This window comes from Alexandromys fortis, unplaced genomic scaffold, assembly GCF_014885135.2.
Source record: "Alexandromys fortis isolate MF-2015 unplaced genomic scaffold, M_Fortis_MF-2015_v1.1 scaffold_78, whole genome shotgun sequence".
In the NCBI taxonomy this organism is placed as follows: Eukaryota; Metazoa; Chordata; class Mammalia; order Rodentia; family Cricetidae; genus Alexandromys; species Alexandromys fortis.
In genome coordinates, this window is record NW_026067977.1 from 3,876,401 (window position 1) to 3,900,617 (window position 24,217).

Below are 24,217 nucleotides of genomic sequence, written 5' to 3' on the forward strand. Positions count from 1 at the left end.
TAAAAAAAAAATGGAGTACAGAACTAAACAGAACTATCAACAGAGGAATCTAAAATGGCTGAAAGACACTTAAGGAAATGTTCAAAATTCTTAGTCATCAGAGAAATGCAAATCAAAACAACTCTGAGATTCCATTTTACACCTGTAAGAATGGCCAAGATCAAAAACACTGATGACAACTTATGCTGGAGAGGTTGTGAGGTAAAGGGAACACTTCTGCATTGCTGGTGGGAATACAAGCTGGTACTACCCCTTTGGATGTCAGTATGACAATTTCTCAGAAAATTAGGAAACAACCTTCCTCAAGACCCAGTAATACCACTTTTGGGTATATATCCAAAGGATATTCAATCGTGCCACAAGGACATGTGCTCAACTATGTTCATAGAAGCTTTGTTTGTCATAGCCAGAAACCTGGAAACAATCTAAATGCTCCTCGATCAAAGAATGGATTAAGGAAAATGTGGTACATTTACACAATGGAGTACTACGCAGCAGAAAAAAATAACGATAGCTTGAATTTTGCAGGAAAATGGATGGAACTAGAGAACATTATTTTGAGTGAGGTAACCCAGATACAGAAAGACAATTATCACATTAACTCTCTCATAGGTGGTTTTTAAACATAAAGCAAAGAAAACCAGCCTACAAACCACAATCCCAGAGAACTTAGACAACAATGAGGACACTAAGAGAGACTTACATAGATCTAATCTACATAGGAAGTAGAAAGTAGAAAAAGACATGATCTCCTAAGTAAATTGGGAGCATGGGAACCTTGGGGGAGAGTTGAAGTGGGGAGGGGAGAGGCAGAGAGGGGAGCAGAGAAAAAATATTGAGCTCAATAAAAATCAAGAAAAAAATCATCTACCATGATCAAATGGGCTTCACATCAGAGATACAGAGATGGTTCAACATATGAAAATATGTCAATGTAATTCACCATATAAACAAACTGAAAGAAAAAAAAAAGGCCACATGATCATTGTATTAATTGTTGAAAAAGACTTCGACAAAAGAAAGGTTTTAAGCGACCAAGGATACAAGGAACATACCTAAACATAATAAAGGCAATATACATCAAGCCAACAACTAATATCAAACTAATGGAAAGAAAAGCAAAGTGATTCCACTACAATCAGGAACAAGATAAGTCTGTCCATTCTCTCCATATCTATTCAATATAGTATTCAAAGTTCTAGCTAGAGCAATAAGACAACAAAAGGAGATCAAGGGGATACAAATTGGAAAAGAAGTCAAACTTTTCCTGTTTGCAGATGATATGACAAAATATATAAGTGATCCCAAAAACTCTACCAGGAACTCCCACAGATAATAAACACCTTAAACAATGTGACAGAATACAAGATTAATTAACTCAAAAAAATCAGTAGCCCTCCTAGATACAGATGATAAACAGGCTGAGAAAAAAATCAGAGAAACATCACCCTTTACAATAGCCACAAATAATATAAACTATCTTGGGACAACTCTAACCAAATAAGTGAAATACCTGTATGACAAGAACTTTAAGTCTTTGTAGAAAGAAACTAAAAATTTTCTTAATATTTAAGTTGGTAAGTTTTCATTTTATGATAATCCATAACTAACTGAAACCCCATGCATTCAAATAAAAATATATTTAATGTTTTCCATAAAGAATGTTTTTAATTTTTTGTTTTCTCATATTTTATATATTGCACAGCTGTATCTCAAATATAGTAATGTCAGGAGATACAAAGAACCCTAAATTAGCACTTATTGCCCAGATTCACTTTACCTGAGAGTTAAATTGTAACTAAGGAAATATGTCAAAGCAGGAGACAAGAATTCCACCAAGAAGGCATAGGTAGTGAACAGTGAACCAGAATGCTCTCAATATCCATAAATCAACTGTAAACTTTAAGCTAAGGTAAGATATTACCAATATCAGTAAGTTTCTGTTCATCTTCTTTGGTTTCCCCTACAGCCCCCTCAAAATGTTATAAATATTCTTAATATTTACAAGTAAGATTGTTTTAGTGCTTTTAAAACTTATTATACTTATCTATTTAGATAGAGAGGGGCGGAAGTATGCAACCAATGCATGTGAAGGTCAGAGGACAATTTGAATGAGCCAGTTTTCTCTCTGTACCAAGTGGACCCAAGGATCTAACTTAGGTTGTCAGGTTTAGTGGCAAAAAAAATAAAGTAGTCTTTAGCTACTGAGCCATCTTGCCAGCCCAGTAAATATTATTTAATACTTTTCTTCTATTTTCTGTTTTATATGTTTCCTCAAATACTATTTGGTTTTGAAATTTATCCAATATTTTTATGGTATATGTATTCTTTCTATTCATTTAAAGCCTGTACCAAATAGTTATGTATATAAATAGTTTGTCAATTTCTCTGGTAATATTCCATTACATGAATGTAACACAGATTGCTTATGTAATTATTCTTAGATCCTTAACTAATTCTATGTTCTTATGAAAATCTTGTGTTACAAATATATAGTAATTTCCTCTGATAGATACCCAAAATTGAAATGGCTGGATCATGGGCATGTTGCATGTTCAGCCTATTAGATATCATCATCTTCCTAAGCATTCAACAATTTAAATTACCAACATCAGGGCCCCTGGAAAAGGTAAGATCACATGCTACACCACAAAGAGCAACACAACACCAGTAAAACCTAAAGACCCTACAATAGCAAGACCTGAACAACCAAATATGGATGAACCAGAAGAAAATGACATAAAAAATAACTTCAAGAGAATGTTTGAAATTCTTAAAGATGAAATATTTAATATTTACCATTTCTGATGCTTTTCATTCTTCTAACTAATCTACATTTCTGTTTAGTATCATTTTCTTCAGCCTCAAGAAATTCTTTCAACATTTCTTGTAGCATAGATCTTAGTGTTATTTTTTCTGTGTAGAAAATCCTATGAAGACAGATTATTTCTTCCAGCATTTTATATATGCCATTCCTTTGTTGTGTTGTCTTTGTGCCTTATATCATCATTTGTCTCACAATTCTATAGTGTGACATTTCTTATGTGTGATTTTAAGTTCCTCTTTATCCTTGGTTTAGCACTTTGACTAATGTATGCCTGCCTAGATATAGTTCTCATTCTATTTATTCTGTTTGGGGCTTACTGATAGCCAAGTTTAAAAAAGAACAAACAAACATAATCAAAAACCAAAAGCTTTGTAATATAGTCACTGGCAAGTTACAGATGCCCCAGTGAATATTTTCCTACTCATATACATATACTCTGGTTAAACCCAGTGGGTCACAAGGCAAAAACAAAACAAAAAGATATAAAAAGAGATAGGTACTAGGTGGAAGAAGTGATAATTACTGGGTTTAGAGGGGCATAGGGTAAGAAGCAAAGGGATGAGAGGAATGAGTATGTGACCAAAATGTATTACAAACAGGTACAAAATTGTCAAAGCCTAAATTTATTTTAAAACAAAAGAAAAAAATTTTAATAATTTTTCTCAAATAATTTCCTTTTGCCATTTTTTCTCCTTTCTTCCTCAGAGATTATAATTACATATTTTTAAATCACTTGGTGCTATTCTACAGGCCTGTGAAGCACAATTCTCTTTTCAAAAAATTTTTCTATAATCCTTGAAATAAATGATTTCTACCTATACAGCTTTAATTTTACTAACACTTTAATTTTATTAATGCTTCATTCATTTTAAAAATATATTATTATAGCCAGGCTGTGGTGGTGCACACCTTTAATCCCAGCACTTGGGAGATAGAGGCAGGAGGATCCCTGTGAGTTTAAGGCCAGCCTGTTCTATAAGAGCTAGTTCCAGAACAGACTCCAAAGCCACAAAGAAACCCTGTCTCCAAAAACATATATATATATGAGACCATATAAATTTTTTGTTCTATAATATTTTTACTTTTCAGTTCAGAATCCAACTTTTAGGTTATCTTAGGGTCATTTCTTAAATGATTTTTCATGCTATTAATGAATAACCATTATCTTAAATTTGGAGCTACTGTAAATAATACTGCTTTGAATATTTTTGGTAGTTTCTGTCTCAAGGAATTCAAGTGTATAATTACAGAAGATAATTATGACTACTTTTCTATGTAATTTTCAGAGGTTTCTGATAATTCTCACTTGTCTTTATTTTTAATGACAATATTTGCATTTCTTGTTTCGAGTACTATTTCAAGATATTATAAAGTACTTTATTTTCACTGGGCAGTGGTAGTGCACACCCTTGGGAGGCAGGGGCAGGCAGATCTCTGTGAGTTCAAGGCTCCAAGGCTGCACAGAGAAACGCTGTCTTGAAAAACCAAAAACTTTATTTTCATCAAAGTATTCATTTAATATATTGACTACTACTGCTCTCCACTAAAGATTCAAAAATATTCATTGAATACTTACTAATTATCAATCATTGCCTAAAGAGAAAGGTGACAAAATTTGGTCCTAACATCATAGGCTTACACTCTAGGGCTACAGAGTTGATGGGTCTCAAACCATTTGTACAACAAGATAACCATATTTTACAGTATGCTGTCTGCAAGATATACTGGTGCCAATAGTGGCATATATGTTTTAGAAGTAACCAACCAGTTACTGATTGGATTTAAGACCTACTGCAGGAGCTAGACTCCACATCTGACTCTGCTAAAGAAACCAAGAACCTAAGATCTAGGCCTAGGAAAAACCTAATACTATTATTATTCTGCTAAAGGGACATAGCAATAAATGACTCTTAATGACATTCTGCTAGATCAATGCCTTGCTCAGCCCTCATCAGAGAAGAAGCTTCTTGTACTAAATGAAAACTAACACAGAAGCCGGGCGGTGGTGGTGCACGCCTTTAATCCCAGCACTTGGGAGGCAGAGGCAGGAGGATCTCTGTGAGTTCGAGACCGGCCTGGTCTCCNAAAAAAAAAAAAACAAAAGAAAACTAACACAGAGACCCACAACTGTAAATATGCAGAATGAGAGTTTCTGGAGCACTCAGTCTTGAATGAGATTTCTTTATCAAAGTCCTCCGCAACAAGACTCAGGGATCTCTGAGGCAGAAAGATTCTAAGAATCAGAAGTGATCGATGAAGGAAAGAGTCTTCCAGACACAACAGGAATAATGAAAATATGAACTCACAAAGATTGTGGAATGGTCACACAAGGCCTACAAAGGTTCAAGCCAGACAGGGTCCCAGAACTGAGAGGGAGAAGTGGACACATGTTTCACCCCGACCAAGAAATTATCCTCAAATGATACTCACTGACGAAGAAAAAAAATTAAGTTTTCTCCAATGGAGTATCACTGGGTTTATTAACATCCACTAGGTCAGGCCCCATGCCCAGGAGTAGTTAGTCAATACTAAATTAATCAGGTTTTTGTAAGCTTTTTATGACATTCTGCATTGTTTGGGCATTTTTTGTCTTATTGATCTTCTGCTTATATATTTTGATTTCAGTTTTGTAGAGTTTGTGTGTTTCTTTTCCTGTTTGCTTTTTTAAAGAGAGAGAGAAAAAGAACATAAAGTTGGGTCAGTAGAAAAGTAGGTAAGATCTAGAAAGAATGAAAGAATAAACATGATCAAAATGAATTATAGGAAAAAAATTTTTAAAAAAATAATAGATTATTGCTGTATAATATATGAGTAAAGAAAATAAAACACACGTGTATATATACATAGAGCATGCACAAATGTATTTTTAAGTGGTTCACATAATTCTGACCCAGCTAAATCACAATAAACATTCTATCACTCCTATAAAAATTACCCGTCTCTTCAACCCAAAAATTTAACAGCATCTGAAGGTAAGCATTAAATTATAAAAAGATAATATAGTATTTCTAAACCTTCATGTATTTAAGAAAACAAAAATTAAAATGTCACATACCTTTATCTCATATGCATTGAGCTGTTTGTTATCTGTTGAACTCTTTTTTTTCAAGGTCTTATTCTATGGAAAATTAATTATGGTTAGTATTACGGTGATTAAGACTTACAATGAAATGAAATGAAATGAAATGAAAGCATTGCTCTCTAAAACTATAGTGCAAATACTGGGATAATTTTAAGAAAATTTATATTATTAAGAAAACCTGGGGCTGGAAAGTTGGCTCAGAGGGTAAGAGCACTGGCTGCTCTTCCAGAGGTCCCGATTTCAATTCCCAGCAACCACATGGTGGCTCACAAACATCTGTAATGAGACCTGGTGCCTTCTTTGCCAGCAGTACATTGTATGCTTAATAAATAAATAAAATCTTTAAAAAAAAAAAGAAAACCTACCTCCTGATGAAGCTCTTCAATATACTTGCTTTTATTTTCAACTTGTTTCCTTAAATTGTTACACTGTAAAATTATTTTTAAAATTACATAATTTTATTCAATATTCTGATCAAAATAAGCAATTTCAAACTAATAACATACTGCATGATATAATATAAGGCTCATTAAAAGTCATTCTGTTAATGTAAAAATATAAATATGATCGGTCTTCATTACTTGTTATTCTCTCATTCTCATTTCTGAGATTCTAATGTTATTAAATATGATAAAGAAATATTAATATGATATTCTAACTCCTGACAGAACTCCATTTCTTCTTACTGAAACACCAACTAAGTCACTTTTTAATATATTACTTAGTGGGGTTATTTCATCTGAGTACATGCAGAACTGAATTAAAATGTATTAGTCCAAAAAACATCCTAAGTACCATAAAAGAGGCACAGATTTCTAAGAGATTTCTAAACTACCAGATATATAAATTGTTCTAATTCCCATTAGAGTAAATATTCTCACAAGAAAAAAAATCATTTTCCTTCATTAGCACCAAATGTTGTTGGATATTTTTCTTGTCATTTTGAGGCAATTCGCAATAAATATAGCTATTTATGAGCATGAATTTAAGAAAAAGTGAAAGTAGGGAGTTTAACAAAATTTTGGTCTCTAAAAGGGCCTATTTAACATTGGTGAATCCAGAGTCTCTTCAAAGAAATACCAGTAAAAACATTGTATTCTTCCTCAAAGTCTTCTACAGGAATATAAGAGAAAAGCTGGTCCTTCAAAATCTAGTCATATATTTTCACAAGGTTCTTATTCCCAAACATTTTTTTCTAATTTGATAATACCTTATTTTCTAGTATCTTCATTTGCTTTTCTTTCTTTAAAACTTCACATTCAATGCTTCGAGCCTAAAAAAAATTTGATTTGAAATCATTTAAACTGTTAATAGAATTTCATTTTCTTGTGTACTTTAGAAGTAAAATTATAGTTTTATATATTTATAAAAATACTTATCAGCTCATCCAGTTTATTCACTCCTTTAAAAAATATACCTTTGTGTAATATGTTAACTGCCTTAATTTAATATTTTATCATATATATGCATAAATTTTATATATACATTAATTTTTTGAGACAACATTTCTCTATGTAGCCCTGACTGTCCTGGAAATTGCTCTGTAAACCAGGCTATCCTCAATTTCATGCCTACTTATATTTCCTTTTTAAAAAGATTTTTTTCTATTACTTTAAATTATGTGTATGGGGGGTACCCATGAAGTTCAGAGAACAATATCAAATCCCAAGGACCTAGTTATAAGCAACTGTGAGCTTCCCAATATGGGTGATGTAGAACTAGGACCCTCTGTAAAAGCATTACTTGTTATTAAATGCTGAGCCATCTCTCCAGTCTCTTTTTTTTGTTTTGTTTTGTTTTTCGAGACAGAGTTTCTCTATGGTTTTGGTTCCTGTCCTGGCACTAGCTCTTGTAGACCAGGCTGGTCTCGAACTCATAGAGATCCCCTCTGCCTCCCGAGTGCTGGGATTAAAGGCGTGCACCACCACCGCCCGGCTCTCTCCAGTCTCTTTATCACTAATATTTTCTATACTAGTAAAATAGATCATACTTTAAATTCTTTATGTTCATATGTGTATGTCTATGTCTCTCTCTCACTCTGTATATTATGTACTTGTTTGTGTGTATATACATGGGAGATAGGATCATTCATTGCACTTGAAGCCATTCAATTTGATTAGGTTGGCTAACCAAATGAGCTCGAGAGATGCGCCTGTCTCCACCTTCCCAGGGCTGGATTTGACTTTGTGTCACTATGCTCAGCTTTTATGCGGGTGCTAGAAATCTGAACTCAAGTCCTCATATTTGCATGGTTAGCACTTTAACAATTGAACCATCTCCCCAGTCCCCATACTTAAATTTCAGTGAAGTAAAATAACACATAGAACCTCGAATGTCTGCTTCATCTTAAGCCCTCCAAAATATCAGCTTGTCTTTAAACTATTCTAACAGTCTTTATGTAATTTCTAAAAGGTAAACAATTCTCAGGCCAAAACTCTTCATTATACTTGAATTCCTAAACACAAATTACTGAGGCTTTAAATATCATATTTCTTACCTCTATTTCTCCACTGTTCTCTCTACCCATCTTCATCTTTATCCATTCTCTCTACCTGAACCTCCATCTTTCAGCAATAATAAATTTTAATTGCTTTTATTTATCAGGGTTACATACTTCCAGGGGTTTCTCCTAATATTTTTTAAATTTTGAATATTCTTCTTCTGCAAGCTAAACTTCTACTAATTTCTGTTAACTTAAGCCTACTCAATGTTTCTTCTTCTAGAAAGCATGCCCAGACTTAACTAAGTTTTGATTAAATGCTATTCTGTGTGCTCAAGTAGTAGAATCTATATAGAGGACCAGCATTACAATCTTGCTAGTGCTCTTACTTCAAGGGACTCCTTTATTGTAAATTTCATAGTGATTCTGTTGAGATTATCCACTAGCCACAATGACTAGCTTATAAATAAGTAAATAAGCTGTTCAAGACCAGAGTCTTCTCTGTTTTTTAGTGCTCTGAAGACACTTTTTAGTAACCTCCCAAATGATTCTAGTGTCTTCCATCTCTCCTCATTCAAACCTCAAGTATTTTATTATCAGTAAAACATTTTACTGCCCTAATAAAACTTTAGACCGCTTCCACCCACCAAAGTAAATGACATCTAAAATCAGTATCTAGAACAATACCTGGGACACATTTGGTGGTTAGATAACATTTGCTGAATGACTGAAGGAGCCTTCATAATCATGCATGGTATTTATACTTTGGCACAATTTTCATCCACTCAATACACACTATATACTGTCTACTCATGACATACTTTGTACTTTCATAGTTCTGTGACATTTGTTGTACAATCTTTTCAGTACATTACATATTATCACACCATGAGCCTTTAATTTAGCCTAGAAATACAAGTCAAAATTAAATACTGAACATTTGGGACTAGCGAGGTGCCTTAATAGTTAAGAGTCCTGGTTGCTCTTCCAGAGGACCCAGGTTCATTTCTCAGCACCTACTGGTATCTCACAACCATCTGTTCAGTTCCAGTGGATTTCTGGCCTCCATAGGCACCAAACATTACAGGGTGCAAAGACATTCACATAAAGTAATAGAAAAAAAACTTAAATGAACCTTTTTCAATTATCTTTAGAATTATATGACTATTTCTTACAAATATGTATCATACTCAAAACCACCCAACTTAAACCACATAATTTAAGATTTTATGTGTTTTGCTTGCATGTACCACATGAGTTCAGTATCCAAAGAATCCAGAAGATGGTATCAGATAATATCATAAAACTGGAGTTTCAGACAGTTATGTGAGTACTAAGAACTGAAATTGGTGGTTTTTGGCAAGACAGCAAATGGTTTTAATGGCTATGTCATCTCTTTAGCCTACCTTAACACATATTTTAAATGTTAATGGCTAAATATCTAGATCACTATTTATACTATGCGTGTCACTTTATTATCTGTATTGTTTTTTATGATTTAAATTTTTGAATCCAATCTATTGTTAAATACATACATTCTCTTCACTCTTGTCCAATTTACATTTAACTTCATCTTCTTGCTGTATAAACTTTTTTTTTACTGATTCCAGTTCATCCCTAAAAGGAAATACAAGAATAGCTTCATAATCCAAACCATATTTTCATCTCCAAAGATTTTTTTAATTATTGCTCATTAATTTTTTTAGGTTTGAGTTCTCATTTTGACTACTAACTTTTCATGCATGGCTATTATATTAACAAGCACATTTCTATTCCCACATTTAAGTTACTGTACATATTTATCCTTAAATTATATGCATCATTTTCTTACTTTAAAAAACAAATATTTTTTTCATCATTCTAACATATAAAATGTTATACAAATAAAATTTAAAAACATAAATACAATTTATTTTAATGATATCTATATATACATATATTATTGTTCATGCTCAGAGACTCTCTCAAAGGCAAAAGATATCATCCTTCCCCAATGTGCTCCTTTGTTCCTTTAAATTTTGTATTATAATCATGTGTTACTCTTTTAAAAATGTTTTTATTAAAATATTGTATATTACATATGAAAATATTGGTGGTTGTCTCAGCATGTACTTGAAGATACTTTTCTAATTGTAGTTTCCCTTTGTATTGGCAATATAATCTGTGATCTGACCTTTCAAAAACTGAATCCAGGAAAAAAAATTTTCTTAAAATTTTTCACATGTATTTATTTGTTTGTTTACTTATTTAGAGAAAAAGACAGAGAAAAAGGATTGTGTTTTCAGTAATACATGTATGAAGGTCAGAAGACAACTTCTAAGGGTCATTTTTTTTTCCTTCTACCATGTGGATTCCAGGGATTGAATGCAAAATATCAGGTTTAACAGCAAGTTTTCTTGCCAGCTTTATTTCTTTTTTTTTATTTATTTATTTGTATACAGTGTTTTGTCTGTATGCTTGCTAGCCAGAAGAGGGCACCAGATCTTATTACAGATGGCTGTGAGCCACCATGTGGTTGCTAGGAATTGAACTCGGGACCTCTGGAAGAGCAGTCAGTGCTCTTAACCTCTGAGCCATCTCTCAAGCCCCCCCAGCTTTATTCTTTAAATGAGTATAAATTATGATCAGTATGTTCACTTTTCATAGATAATTTACACTTAAAAGTCCTCCTAGCCTATATTATAAGTAGGTATTCAGACTATATTACTCAGATAATTTGAAAGTTATTTTTAAAACAGTCTCTTGAGCTAGAGAAAACTCAACAGATAAGGTGCTTCCCTTGCAAGCAAAAAAACCTGAGTTTGATCCCCAGAAACTACATTAAAGAGCAGGGGTTGTTGAGGCATGCTTGTAATCCCAGTCCCATGGAGGGAGAGACAGGCAGAACCCTGAGCATTGCTTGTTCGACAGCCTAACCTACTTGGTGAGATACAGCCTAGTGAGATACCATGTCCTTTTTTAAAGGGAAAAAGATACATACAGTAGTTGTAGAATATCATCTGAGGCTGTCCTCTGGCCTCCACACACTCATATAGTATACATACATAGGCACTAACAGAGGCTCTTGATGTAGGTGTGGTAGCAAATACCTGTAATCCCAGCATTTGAGAGTCTAAGACAGGAATATCAGCTAAGTGCCATCCTGGGCTATACAATTAAGACCTTGTCTCAAAAACTAAGCGAATTAATTTAAACTTTAAAAAAATTGTAAAACATTAAACAGCTTCTCTTTAAAATTTGTTTTCATATTTTAACCAAAAAAGTATAGTGGTTTAGTCATAGATATCTGTAGGTAACAGCTGCTCTGAAGAAGAATGATTAAAAAAAAAAAGGCAAAATCAATCATTATGAGTATGGCAAAGAATGATTTTTCTAAATCTTGAAAATAGTAAACAGCTAATAATTATTAAGCACTGACTATCAATCACTATATTCAACACGACTCACAATACCTCATACAATCTAACAAGTATATGAAGAGCTGTATTCGGTCCAAAGATTTCAAATTTTTAATTGTAAAGATTTAAAATAGAAGTTTTCAAAAGCACATTCTTTAACCAAACATAAGAAACCCAAAATTTCAATGTACACACAATATTTGGAAATCATTCAAGTTACCAATGATTTAAAAAGAAAACTTAAAATACACATATAAAATACACACACACACAAAGATTTAAAAAATAAAACTGCATATCAAGTCAGGTATGGAGTTACATTCCCAGCAACAAGGAGGTAGAGACAAGAAAGATCACAAGAAAGTTCAAGTCCAGCCTGATTTACACAGGCCCTTCCCCTAAGACCTATGAACTATCTAGCTATGGATTCTTGGCCTTGGTAATGGTGCCACATATGGGTTCTATCTTGTGGAGAAATCCTTTGGTTACTCCTATAACATTCATGCCCCTATTATACTATATAATGGTATATAATGCCAGACTTGTCATTACCATAGCTCACAGAGTTCACAGATGTGTAAGACTGTTGATGTCTTTTATCCTCCTGTAGTGTGCATAGCATTTTCTAGCACTATGAAATCTAGCCAATAGGGATAAAGCTTCCAGGTCTATCAGCTTGATTTCTCCATGTTCTATGACTCAAGTATGTGCTGTCCTCAGAAAATAATGTCTTACCACCAACTTCTGGAGAATAACTAAAGGCAAAGAAAATAGTCTATGTTGGGAGGTGGAGCCTATGGAATCCCACTGACCAATAGCTTCTTGGCAGTAGCTTTTTATTTCCTAGCCTGTAGTGTCTAGTATGGCATTGTCCTCTCCACTATGTGGTAATTTTATTTAAACTCTTTTTAGATGTGTATGTAATTTAGGAAGCTTCTATCGTAAAAGGTTTCCATATGACGTTATTAAAGGTCTTTAATATTAGTTACCCTTCCTATTGCTCCCTCCTCTTCCCTGTCCTCTCATCCTTAACCTACTTAATCCTTTCTGTCCCTTTATTCCCCTTTATCACTTCATTCTATCTCCCGGCCCCAGAAAATCCCCCTAATCCATGGCCTTTTATTAGTTTCCTGATTACTATGAATATTCAAAATGAAACACACATATTTAAAGATTCAAAACTACAAGCCACATATGTAAGAGAGCATGTTATATTTATCTTCCTGGGTATGGTTTACCTCACGCAAGATGAGTGTTTACAGTTCCATTCATTTACCTATGAATTTCATAGTTTCCTCTTTCTTAAACTGAATAATATTTTATTATATAAACATATCATATTTTCATTATTCATTCATCATTTAATGAGCACCCAGATTATGTTCTACTATTACTCTGCTAAATAGAGTATTAAACTGACTCCTACTACTTATTGCTAGACCCACAGTTAAGTGAAGCTCTCTTTGTAGTAGAGGGCAGTTAACACAGAGACCCCCATAACTCATTAACATGTAGAGAATAAGAGGCTGCTGAGTGCTCAGTTCTAAATGAAATATCTGTATCACACACCTTCTCCCAAAGCTCAACAATCATTGTGGAAGGAATAGAAAGATAGTAAGAGCCAGAGAAGATGGATGACTATTAGGGAAACAGTGTTTTCCAGACACAACAAGGCAGTTGCATATATGAACTCCGAGTGGTTCTGATAACATGCATGAGACCTATGCAAGCTTAAGCTGAACAAAATTCCAGCATGGACAGGAGAGGTGGACACAAAGCCCCATCCCTAGTTTAGGAACTACTGTTAACTGATAGCTGCTGTGAGAAGGACAGCAGATTTTCTTTAAGGCTATAATGACCCCTGAAAGATTGCCACACTCCAGAAATTAGCCACATGAATATTTTTGTCATCACAGATTGGACTAAATGAATTTAAAAGAAAAAAAAAAGGACATGAAGTTTAGTAGGTAAGAAGATGGGGATGGATCTAGGAATAGAAGGAAGGAGGTGAATATGATCAAAATATACAAAAATTTCAAAGAACTAATAAAAATATATTTTAAAATGCCATATCAAAAGTAAAAAATAAAAATGCCCAGTCATAAATTCATAGATGTGATTGCAAGTAATCTGAAGGATTGATTTTTTTCTTTTTCTTTTTTTTAACTTTTTTCTTTGCTTTCTGAAATTTTTTATATTTTTAAAGGAAATAGAAAAGCTAAGCATCACTATAATAGGTTTTAAAAAAAGACTAGCATTTGAATTCAGGGAGGCAAAAGTATTTTAAATATAAAAGCAATGGTATAAATACACAAAGCAAAAAACAAAACTAATAGAAATTTTTAAAACTTAAATTAAAATAACTGCCACAAATTAAAAGAAAACAAGTTATAAAAATGTCATAAATAAAATGGATAAAGGATTGCTACATTGGTGCTTAAGTGTAGAAAGGAGCTGCAGGCCGTTTCCCACCACCCAGCTCCCGCACGGCTAGCTTTACCCAAAATAATTACATGAAAACTGTATTCTTTTAAACACTGCTTGGCCCATTATCTCTAGCCTCTTACTGGCTAATTTTCACATCTTGATTAACCCATTTCTAATTATCTGTGTAGCACCACGAAGTGGTGGCTTACTGGGAAGGATCTTAACCTGCGTCCATCTTGGAGAGGAGAGCTACAGCATCTGCCTCACTTCACTTCTTCCCAGAATTCTGTTATGTTTACTGTGCCTATCTAATTTTCTGTCCTATCAAAGGGCCAAGGCAATTTCTTTATTAACCAGTGAAAGTAACACATAGACAGATGACCCTCCTCCATCACTTAAGTCAACAGTAATAAAGCCCTTAAAAGATTAAAGAGTATAGCTATTTCTAGATAATTTTACAACAAAAATTCCAACAGGCAAGTTTTGAAAAACTCTAAAGCTTATACAAAAGGTAACTGCAAATCATAAAAAGTGGCTTAAATTTTAAATTATTGCTCAATTAGTGATGATACCAAGCAACAATTGAAACATTTAGAACCAGAGCTTTCAACATGATCTTGGTTGTATTTTACAACTTACAATTAATAAAAACTACTAGGAACCAGGAAATTACCAAGTCACTGGAATCATTAGTTCTAAGATCATATTAATAAATTAAAGACATGTGCTCCTTATTTACTTCAGTATTATCTATAATAGCAAAAACCTGGAAAAAGTAAATATCTAAAAATAAAGTTACAAATACAAATAATTATTGTGAAAAATATCAAGAAACAATGCTTAAAATATTAATGGAGGGGGCTGGAGAGATGGCTCAGTGGTTAAGAGCATTGCCTGCTCTTCCAAAGGTCCTGAGTTCAATTCCCAGCAACCACATGGTGGCTCACAACCATCTGTAATGGGGCCTGGTGCCCACTTCTGGCCTGCAGACTGTTGTATACATAATAAATAAATAAATATTTTAAAAAAATATTAATGGAAAATTTTTCATTTAAATAATATAAAATTACATTATGATTAACACTTATATTCTTAAAACAGTGAACACAAATATTCTAATATTATATAATAGTTGATACTTTTGAAAATATTTAAAATTTTTTATCCTAAATTTTCTAGATACAGTTAGCATAATTTTTAGACTTTAATGAAATAGGATTATGATACTTCAATCTTTGTATAATTTTACTGCTTAAATACTATATATAAAAGTTTTATTTTTTAATTACTTAAGTATAAAATTATTATAATTTCATTTTTAGACAAGATTTTAAAACCTTAACCTATACCTAATATTCTCACTTTATACAATATTTAACAATAGAAAAGAAATTCTAAAATCCTTGAGACAAAGACAAACTCATTACTCTTGCCTTAAATGTGTTTCTTTTTCTTCCAAATTTTCTATTTGTTTCAGCATCCGTTCTTCTTGCTTTTTGCTATTCTAAGAAGATAATAAATAATGTTTAATCATTTTGCTTCAACAAAAATGTAAGTGAAATTAATATTTAAAACTTACACGAGTATGCCATATGCCAGGTTTGGGGGAGGGTTTTGCTGGTTTTTTTGTTTGTTTGGTTGGTTGGGGTTTTTTTGTTTGTTTGTTTTCTGTCAACTTGACACAAATTAAGAGTATCTGGGAAGAAGGAAACTCAAAAAACTGCCTGTATAACATTGACCTTTAGGGAACTCTGTGAGGCATTTTCTTTACTGATGACTGATATGGGAGGGCTCAGCCTGATGGAGCCACCCCTAGGCAGGTAGTCCTAGGTTCTATAAAAGAAAAAAATAAATAAATAAAGCAGGCAGTACAAGCCCCAAGGAAAAAGCCAATAATCAGCTCTCCTCCATGGCCTCTGCTTTTTAGTTTTTGCCTCAAGGTTCCTGCCCACACTTCACTTCATGATGGACTATGCTTGAGATATGTAAGCCTAACAAAGCTCCTTACCCCCACCCCAAGCTGCTTTTAAGTCATAAAGTTTTATCACAGAAATAGAAAGCAAATTAATACAGTAAGCTATTTAATTTGTACAGTTCTGTTTTATGGACTTGTATTAATAACAACTCTAATAATATATAGCAGCTAGTAAAATAATTTTGATTTCCCAGAGTTACTTGTAGGTTTGCATCCTTTATTTATAATGTTTAATTAATCATTACCTACTAAACTCATAATTCATCTTTCAAGGACAAAATTAATCTTATTCTCTGCTGGCTTCTCTTCCATAAAGGCACAAGTGAACTTGTGAACTCCAACAACACTTTATCCCAATGCCAATATATATGGCATACTATTTTAGTTAAAATATTTGAATACTTACTATTTATATTAATTCATATGTTCTTGAATAAAAATGATTCAATATTACATCTTCCATAGAAATCTATGACTAAATAGAATGTTACTAAATACAAAAGTATTAAGGCTTAAAATTAGATTAATTTCATATACTGGTAGTCATATATTGGGAGACTCTATTTTCTGTTGTACATTATCACCATATCAAATAATAGTATGCAGCTTTTCCTCCAAAAAATACCATCTCTAAGATAATCCAACTTTTTAAGCTAAAAGGGTATTCAAAGATCATCTATTTTAAAGTCTATCTAATTTTGAAGGTAAGAAAGCAAAATTACTGATAACTTTGTCAACTCACAGTGATATCTTCTTGATTTTTCTTGAGTTCTAGGGCCATATCACTGGCTTCTTGTGCCAATTTTATGTTCTCAAGGGAAAGTTTATCACAGCTTTCAGTTAATTCAGCATTCTTAAGTCTATTTTTAAAAAAATATACAGAAACAAATATGAAATTTGATGATATATAAGATTTGATTCAAAATAATCTTAAGGGAAAGAAAAAGGCAGGCTATACATAATACTGGCCATTAAGTCTTGAAGCCAGATTACAGTCTTATTCTACTTCTTTAATTTGTTTATTCAAATATATTTAAATTGTTTCTGTATTAACATTTCATTATGTCACACATTATATTTCCTTGTATATTCCCTACATACATTTTTCTGAAATATAAAGGACACATCATTTTCTTCACATAATTGTTTTACTTCCAATAGTCTATTTCAAACTTCTGAAATTTTGATTAGAACAGTTCTTGAAGCATGAACTATTTGTAACTAAAATGCAATTATCCTTACAAATTTTCCATTTGAAAGTTTGAAAGAGAAATTATTACTGCTATTGGCTGAAGTCAGTATTAATTTTAAATAAATGCAGTGTAGTGTCTGGTACCACCATATGATTTTGAGAGTATCTACCACTTCCTCTTATTTAATATTATTGGAAGTTCAGAAAAGAAAATAGTTTTTACCTAAGTAATGAGAGATTAAAGAGCAAATATACTAAGGAAAACATAAATTAATACTAAAATATAAATAACCACTCAATTCTTAAGGGGATTTTTAATAAAATGAATATTACCTAGATCTCCTGAAAAAAAAAAACACACTGTTAGAAGAATATCAGAAAAAGGGAACGGGACTACAAGTAAAGGTCTAGGCTGTATGCTGGCTTGGGAATTATAATATAATCTAGGCTGGTCTCAAACTTACAACAATCCTCCTTCTTCAGCTTCCCAAGGGTTAGAATTCTATGCATGAGGCATCACACCTAACACTTTACTTACCATTTTCATCTATACCTGAGAAGCAATCAAAAAGGAAAAATAGTGTTTACCACCAACAGGCATTTGAATTGACTTCTTTCTTGGTGATAATTATTAACAAATTAAATTTGCTGAAATCACTCCATTAGATACTTTATTTAGACAATATTAGAGATAAATTTATATATTGAATTTTATCAACATGAACTTATGAAAACAATTTATCAAAATAAAAAAGAACCACAAATAATTTCCTTTATATGACAAATACCTCCCCCAAATTAATGTCGGATCCTATGTATCTAGAAATTCCACATTAATTGACTTATCCAACTCAAAATTGAAACTATTCAGGAAAATGTCTGGATTGAACATACAAACTACTTCCTTGCCATTATTTTCTTTTTTTTTATTTATTAAAGATTTCTGTCTCTTCCCCACTGCCGCCTCCCCTTTCCCTCCCCCTCCCCCAATCAAGTCCCCCTCCCTCTGCAGCCCAAAGAGCAATCAGGGTTCCCTGCCCTGTGGGAAGTCCAAGGACCACCCACCTCCATCCAGGTCTAGTAAGGTGAGCATCCAAACTGCATAGGCTCCCACAAAACCAATACGTGCAGTAGGATCAAAAACCCATTGCCATTGTTCTTGAGGTCTCAGTAGTCCTCATTGTCCGCTATGTTCAGCGAGACCGGTTTTAACCCAGGCTTTTTCAGACCCAGGCCAGCTGGCCTTGGTGAGTTCCCTTGCCATTATTTTCTGAACATAGTAAAACAAACATTTACATAGCATTAGCATTATATTCAGTACTGCAAGTAGTATAGAGAAGAGTTAAAAATTCCCCCGTAAGAGGTTATACTTAGTTTATATGCAAATATTCTGCTGATTGCATATAGGACTTGACTAGCTTCAGATTTGTGTATCTTCAGAGTTTATGAAACCAAAGCTTATAAATACCAAGAGATAACTAAATGCTGATATAAAGTGATTTAACTTTGTTATTAGTCTTTTATATAATGATACAAACTTTCTTAGCAATAAAATAAGTAAACCATTTCTTTTCTGACACAAGATCTCACGACAAAGCCCAGACCTCGAATTCATAATTTTCTTGCTTTAGTTTCCAGAGTGCTAAAATTACATTTGTGCACTGCCATGCCTGGCTTTCATTTTTATCTTTAGGAATAAAACTCAATTTCAAATCCATTGATATAAATAGGAAACTATTTTTATCATGAAGTTTAGGAATTAAACTGTACATAGATAAGTGAAAAACATACTTCTCTTCTTCCAGCTTAGTTTTTAGTTCTTCAACCTGTTTTGAATAATACTGATCACTTGTTTTAGTGACAGTTAATTCTACTTCCAAATCATGGACCTCTTTCTGCAAAATAAATATATATATATTTATGACAAATGTTCTACCAGATTTTTTCCATATAAAAGATACAATTAGGCTGGGCATGGTGACACAATCCCAGCACTTAGAGGCAGAGACCTGGTCTACGTAGTGAGTTCCAGAAAAGCCAGAGATATAAAGTAAGAAAGACACTGTCTCTAAATAAATAACTCAATCTATAATTGAGGTTGACCTTAAATTTTTGTTTGATTTTGTTTTGAGATGGGGTTTCTCTGTATAGCCCTAGCTGTCCTGAAACTCACTTTGTAGACCAGGCTGGCCTCCAAATCAGAGAGATCCACCTGTCTCTGCCACCAGTGTGCTGGGATTAAATGTGTACGCCACTACCCAGAGACCTTGAATTCTTGGTTCTCCTACCTCTTCTGCCAAAGTACTAGGGTTATAGATAGATACAAATACCATGTCCAGCTAAATATTTTAAATTTAAGTATATAATATGATAATCATTTTAGTTTTTAAAATTAGCAATAACAAATTCAATACAAGTAAACTCTACTGTGATAGCCTAAAGCTCAGACAGAAAATTTTACTTTAATCTACTAAGTAATTAATTCCATTTAAAATTTTATTAGTTTGCTTATTGTTAATTTGTCTGTTTGTTTATTTTTCTGAGAAGACTCTCACCATATATCCTTGGCTAGCCTGGAACTCTGTTCTTACCAGGCTAGTTAGTCTCAAATTCACAGAGATCTGCCTGCCTCTACCTATGGAACACTAGGAATAAAGGAATGTGACACTACACCTAGCCTAAAATTTTATATTAGTAAGGGAAACATAGTAGTGAAGTCAGGAAGTGTCTTATAGACTAAGGTGTTCTTACTATTATAAAAAGTTCCAATTCTTTTACAGGTCTACAAATAAACTTTAAATTTAAAGATAAGTTTAAATATAAGCATTATAAAAATACTGTAAGAATCCAGCATTTAATAAGAGCTAAAAATTAAATGTATCAAGAAATACTAAAGACATCAAGAAACAGAATTATCATAAACCATAACATACATAAAATGGATTCTTAAGTATTGACCTTTTTTCTCTCACTTTACAATATAAAGGTTCCCTATTTTAAAACTGTCATTAGCATGTTAAATATAACAAGAACACATACTTTTAAAAAGAAATTTGTGAAGAAATCCTTTACAAAGCAAATAGCTATGTCATAATCTACTTTATAAATCTACATTCTCTTAACAAAACATTGGAAACAAACATATCCTAACAAACCTCTCTGGTTTGCAAAAGGAGAGTTAGTTCTTGTACTTTCCCTTGTAATTCTTCAGCAAGCTTCTCAACTTGTTTCTTTTCATCTAAAAGTTTTTGGTCTTCTTCCTGTTTAAAAACAGGAGGAAAAAAGCATGACTGTTAAAGTATAAACATATTGAAAATTACTGAACTTCCCAATAGAAGGAACTATAGTATATTTCCTTGGTAAAAAATATACTTAGGCAGAGAAAACAAAGATGGGCGTGGTGGCACATGCCTTTAATCCCAGCACTTGAGAGACAGAGGTAGGTAGATTAAGTCCAGCCTGGTCTACAAAGTGAGTTCCAGGAGAGCCAGGGCTGTTACATAGAGAAGCTTAATAATTAATTAATTAATTAATTAATTTATAGGAAAAGACTGCTCATTCATGTGTTAGTTAAACAGTTCCCGTGTTCAAAAAGAGATTAATAGTCTCTCCCAGTGTTGAATCCTGTTTACTAAAATACTGACTTGCCTACCAAGATGTGTCTACAGGTACAATAGTGTGGCACAACTGTTATGGGGATAACCAACCACTTTCTGATTGAGTAGGAGGCCTGCTCCAAGGAAGGATTTCATGCCTGATAAGTAAACCTCATGAAAAACCCATGAATAAATTGGGCAGTGGTGGCACATGCCTTTAATCCCACTATTCGGGAGGCAGAGGCAGGTGGATCTCTGTGAATTCAAGGCCAGCCTGGTCTACAAGAGCTAATTCCAGTACAGACACCAAAGCTATACAGAAAAACCATGTCTCAACAAACCAAAATAAAATAAATATAAAGAAAAGCCCATGACTAAGGATATCATTGGCCCAAGTAGGGAAGTTACTATTTTTTTGCTATCAAAATGTCTTCTGTTTATACCCATTTTGTGGAAAAAACGTGGACTTAAAAATTGAATCAAAAAATAATTTCTAATTGTTCTCTGCAAGAAGCATACTTAACTGGAAAAGGTAAATGTGAAAAAGCATAAGTTGACATAGTAAGCAAGTAGAAACTGAAAACAAGCTGAGAGAAACTATACTAGTATCTGAAAAAGCAGACATCAAGCCAAAACAAATCAGAAGAACAAAATCACTACAAATAAAGGTGACAATCGAACAAGATATAGTGATTAGAAATTAGTATGCAGCAAACGTTGGTGTGCCCAATTTCATAAGACAAAATATACTACACACAAATGGACAGACAGGCCAAAATAAAGTAATAATAAGTGAATGTAACACTCAATTACATGAGTAAAAATATTATCCAGACCAAAAAAAGAAACAGAACTTCATAATTAACTACATTAAAGATCAAATGTTTGGTATGGAAAGTCCTTCTATGTGTTGCTTTTATTGGTTAATGAATAAACCTGTTTCAGCCAGTGGCTTAGCAGAATAGAAGGCTAGGCAGGAAAACTAAACTAAATGCTGGGAGAAAAAAGGCGAAATGAGTGAGAAGCCATGTAGCTGACACTGGGGATGGACACTTTTGCTGGAGCCTGCTGAGACTTTGCCAGTAGGCCACTACCTCATGGTGATACACAGATTAGTAGAAATGGCTTAATTTAAGATATAAAAACTAGACAGAAATACACTTCAGCTATTGGCCAAACAGTACTGTAATTAATACAGATTTCTATGGGACTATTTCGAGGTCTGAGAAGCTGGGAACGAACACGTGGTCTCCCACAACAAACTGACACCCAACATGGGGCTGAGTAATCCACGTAAAACCTGAAAAGGCTTGGAAAGGAATCCTAGACATTGACACACACAACACACACACACACACACACACACACACACACACACACACACAAAATAAAACAGAGTTAAGCATGGCTTTTTGGTAGCAGCATATGGCACTTAAAATGTTTTAAAAGCTTAAGACTTTATATGACAATGAGACATATCTGTTTCTGGCAGCACCAATCTACTTCAAGAGGATGATGGGCATTGAAAAAGCTCCTTATGGAATTTGTTAGCCATTTGGGCAAGAAACTGCTCTTGCCTGGACTGTTTGATGTTATGCTGAATAAACTGGACATTCAGGACACACAGGAAAATGACTACTGAATTTGTCTAAAGAAGATGAGACGATCCTTAAGGGTTCCTGCTTCATGAAAGAGTCTGCTAGACATCCTGCAGGACACAGAAGACTGCGACTGACAAACTGTCAATATAGACAGAACTATCTTTGAAATTTCCTGCTTCATGGAAAAGTCTGCCAGATACTATGGGCCTGTAGGCTGAAAATAAATGCCCCAATGTTATAGGAGAACTTTGGGTGACTGTCCAGGCAGTGAGATGTCTTTGTCAATTCTAGAGTTTTGGAAGTTGCTTATAATGCACTTCCTGTTTACTTAGGTAATATTTCCTTTTGCAGTCTTTGATGCAGTTGAAAAATATAGTTTTCCTTAGCTATAATAAAAGATAAAGTAGATATAAATATTGTAACTGTAATTCTTGCTTGATACCTGTTTTGTTATATATAATTTTACTATGTTAAAGTTAAAACCTTCCTTTTTATTTAAACAGAAAAGGGAAAATGGTATGGGAAGTCCTTCTGTCTATGTGTTGTTTTGATTGGTTAATGAATAAATCTGTTTCAGCCAGTGGCTTAGCAGAATAAAGATAGGCCAGAAAACTAAAATGAATGTTGGGAGAAAGAAGGCAAGAGTGAGTGAGAAGCCACATAGCTGCCACTGGGGACAGAGGCCTTCTTCACTGAAGCCCCCTGAGACTTTGCCAGTAGGCCACAACCTCATGGTGATACACAAATTAATAGAAATGGGTTAATTTAAGATATAAAAATTAGCCAGAAATTTGCTTAAGCTATTGGCCAAACAGTATTGCAATTAATACAGATTTCTGTGTGATTATTTCAGGAGGCTGGAAAATGCACAAGCAGCCTCCCCCAACAACTGTTAATATATATTTACAGAATATTCCACCCGATGGTATGGGAGTGTCATATCAATCTGTTGATTTCATTGGCTGAGCACTAAAAGAAACTGCTGACCCTGATAGGTTAAAAGATAGGTGGGCGGAATAAACAGAATAGAATTCTGGGCGGAAGAGGAAGTGAGGTCAGACTCTGTTCTGCTCCCGGAGAGACTCAACAGCTCTGCTCTCTGGAGCAGAGACACCATGATGGACGGAGGCTAGAATCTTCCCGGTAAGCACACCTTGGGGTGCTTACACACATCATTAGAAATGGGCTAGTCCAGGTGCGAGAATTAGCCTGTAAGGGTTAGAGTTCATGGGCCAAGCAGTTCTTAAATGAATACAGTTTGTGTGTTGTTATTTCGGGCATGAGCTAGCCAAGCGGCCGGGGTGTTGGGGACGCAGCTTCGCCGCTTCATATTTCAACACGATGGCAATTAAATATACATTCTTCTAAGTAGTCTACAAACATTTTATAAATCCAATATTATCCTATTACCAAGACATGAAAAGGAGACAACAAAAAGATACAATATATTTGATAAGTTCAAAACTTCAATAAAATACTGGCAAATCAAGTTCATACCACAATAAGAAGATCATTCACCATAATCAACTTGGTTTCATTCCAGGAATGCAAGAATGGTTCAATATATGCAAATCAATAAAAGTAATATAGCACATAAAAAGAATCGAGGATAAAAATCACATGATCATTTCAATAGACACAGAAAAGGCCTTTAATAAAATTAAACATCCATTCATGAT

The 24,217-nt window shown here is 33.6% G+C and overlaps 1 protein-coding gene across 1 annotated transcript in view; it reads right to left on the bottom strand.

The window, feature by feature from the left end:
- Sycp1 (synaptonemal complex protein 1) overlaps nucleotides 1–24,217 on the bottom strand; it is an 82,852-nt gene that overhangs the window by 20,966 nt on the left and 37,669 nt on the right. Inside the window, exons 14-21 of the mRNA XM_050157530.1 lie at nucleotides 20,497–20,597; nucleotides 19,133–19,236; nucleotides 16,892–17,009; nucleotides 15,608–15,678; nucleotides 9,885–9,966; nucleotides 7,120–7,182; nucleotides 6,275–6,337; nucleotides 5,883–5,945 (exon numbers count right to left, since the gene is read on the bottom strand). Of these exons, the coding sequence (XP_050013487.1) occupies nucleotides 5,883–5,945; nucleotides 6,275–6,337; nucleotides 7,120–7,182; nucleotides 9,885–9,966; nucleotides 15,608–15,678; nucleotides 16,892–17,009; nucleotides 19,133–19,236; nucleotides 20,497–20,597 (665 nt within the window). The remainder of the gene's footprint in view (nucleotides 1–5,882; nucleotides 5,946–6,274; nucleotides 6,338–7,119; nucleotides 7,183–9,884; nucleotides 9,967–15,607; nucleotides 15,679–16,891; nucleotides 17,010–19,132; nucleotides 19,237–20,496; nucleotides 20,598–24,217) is intronic.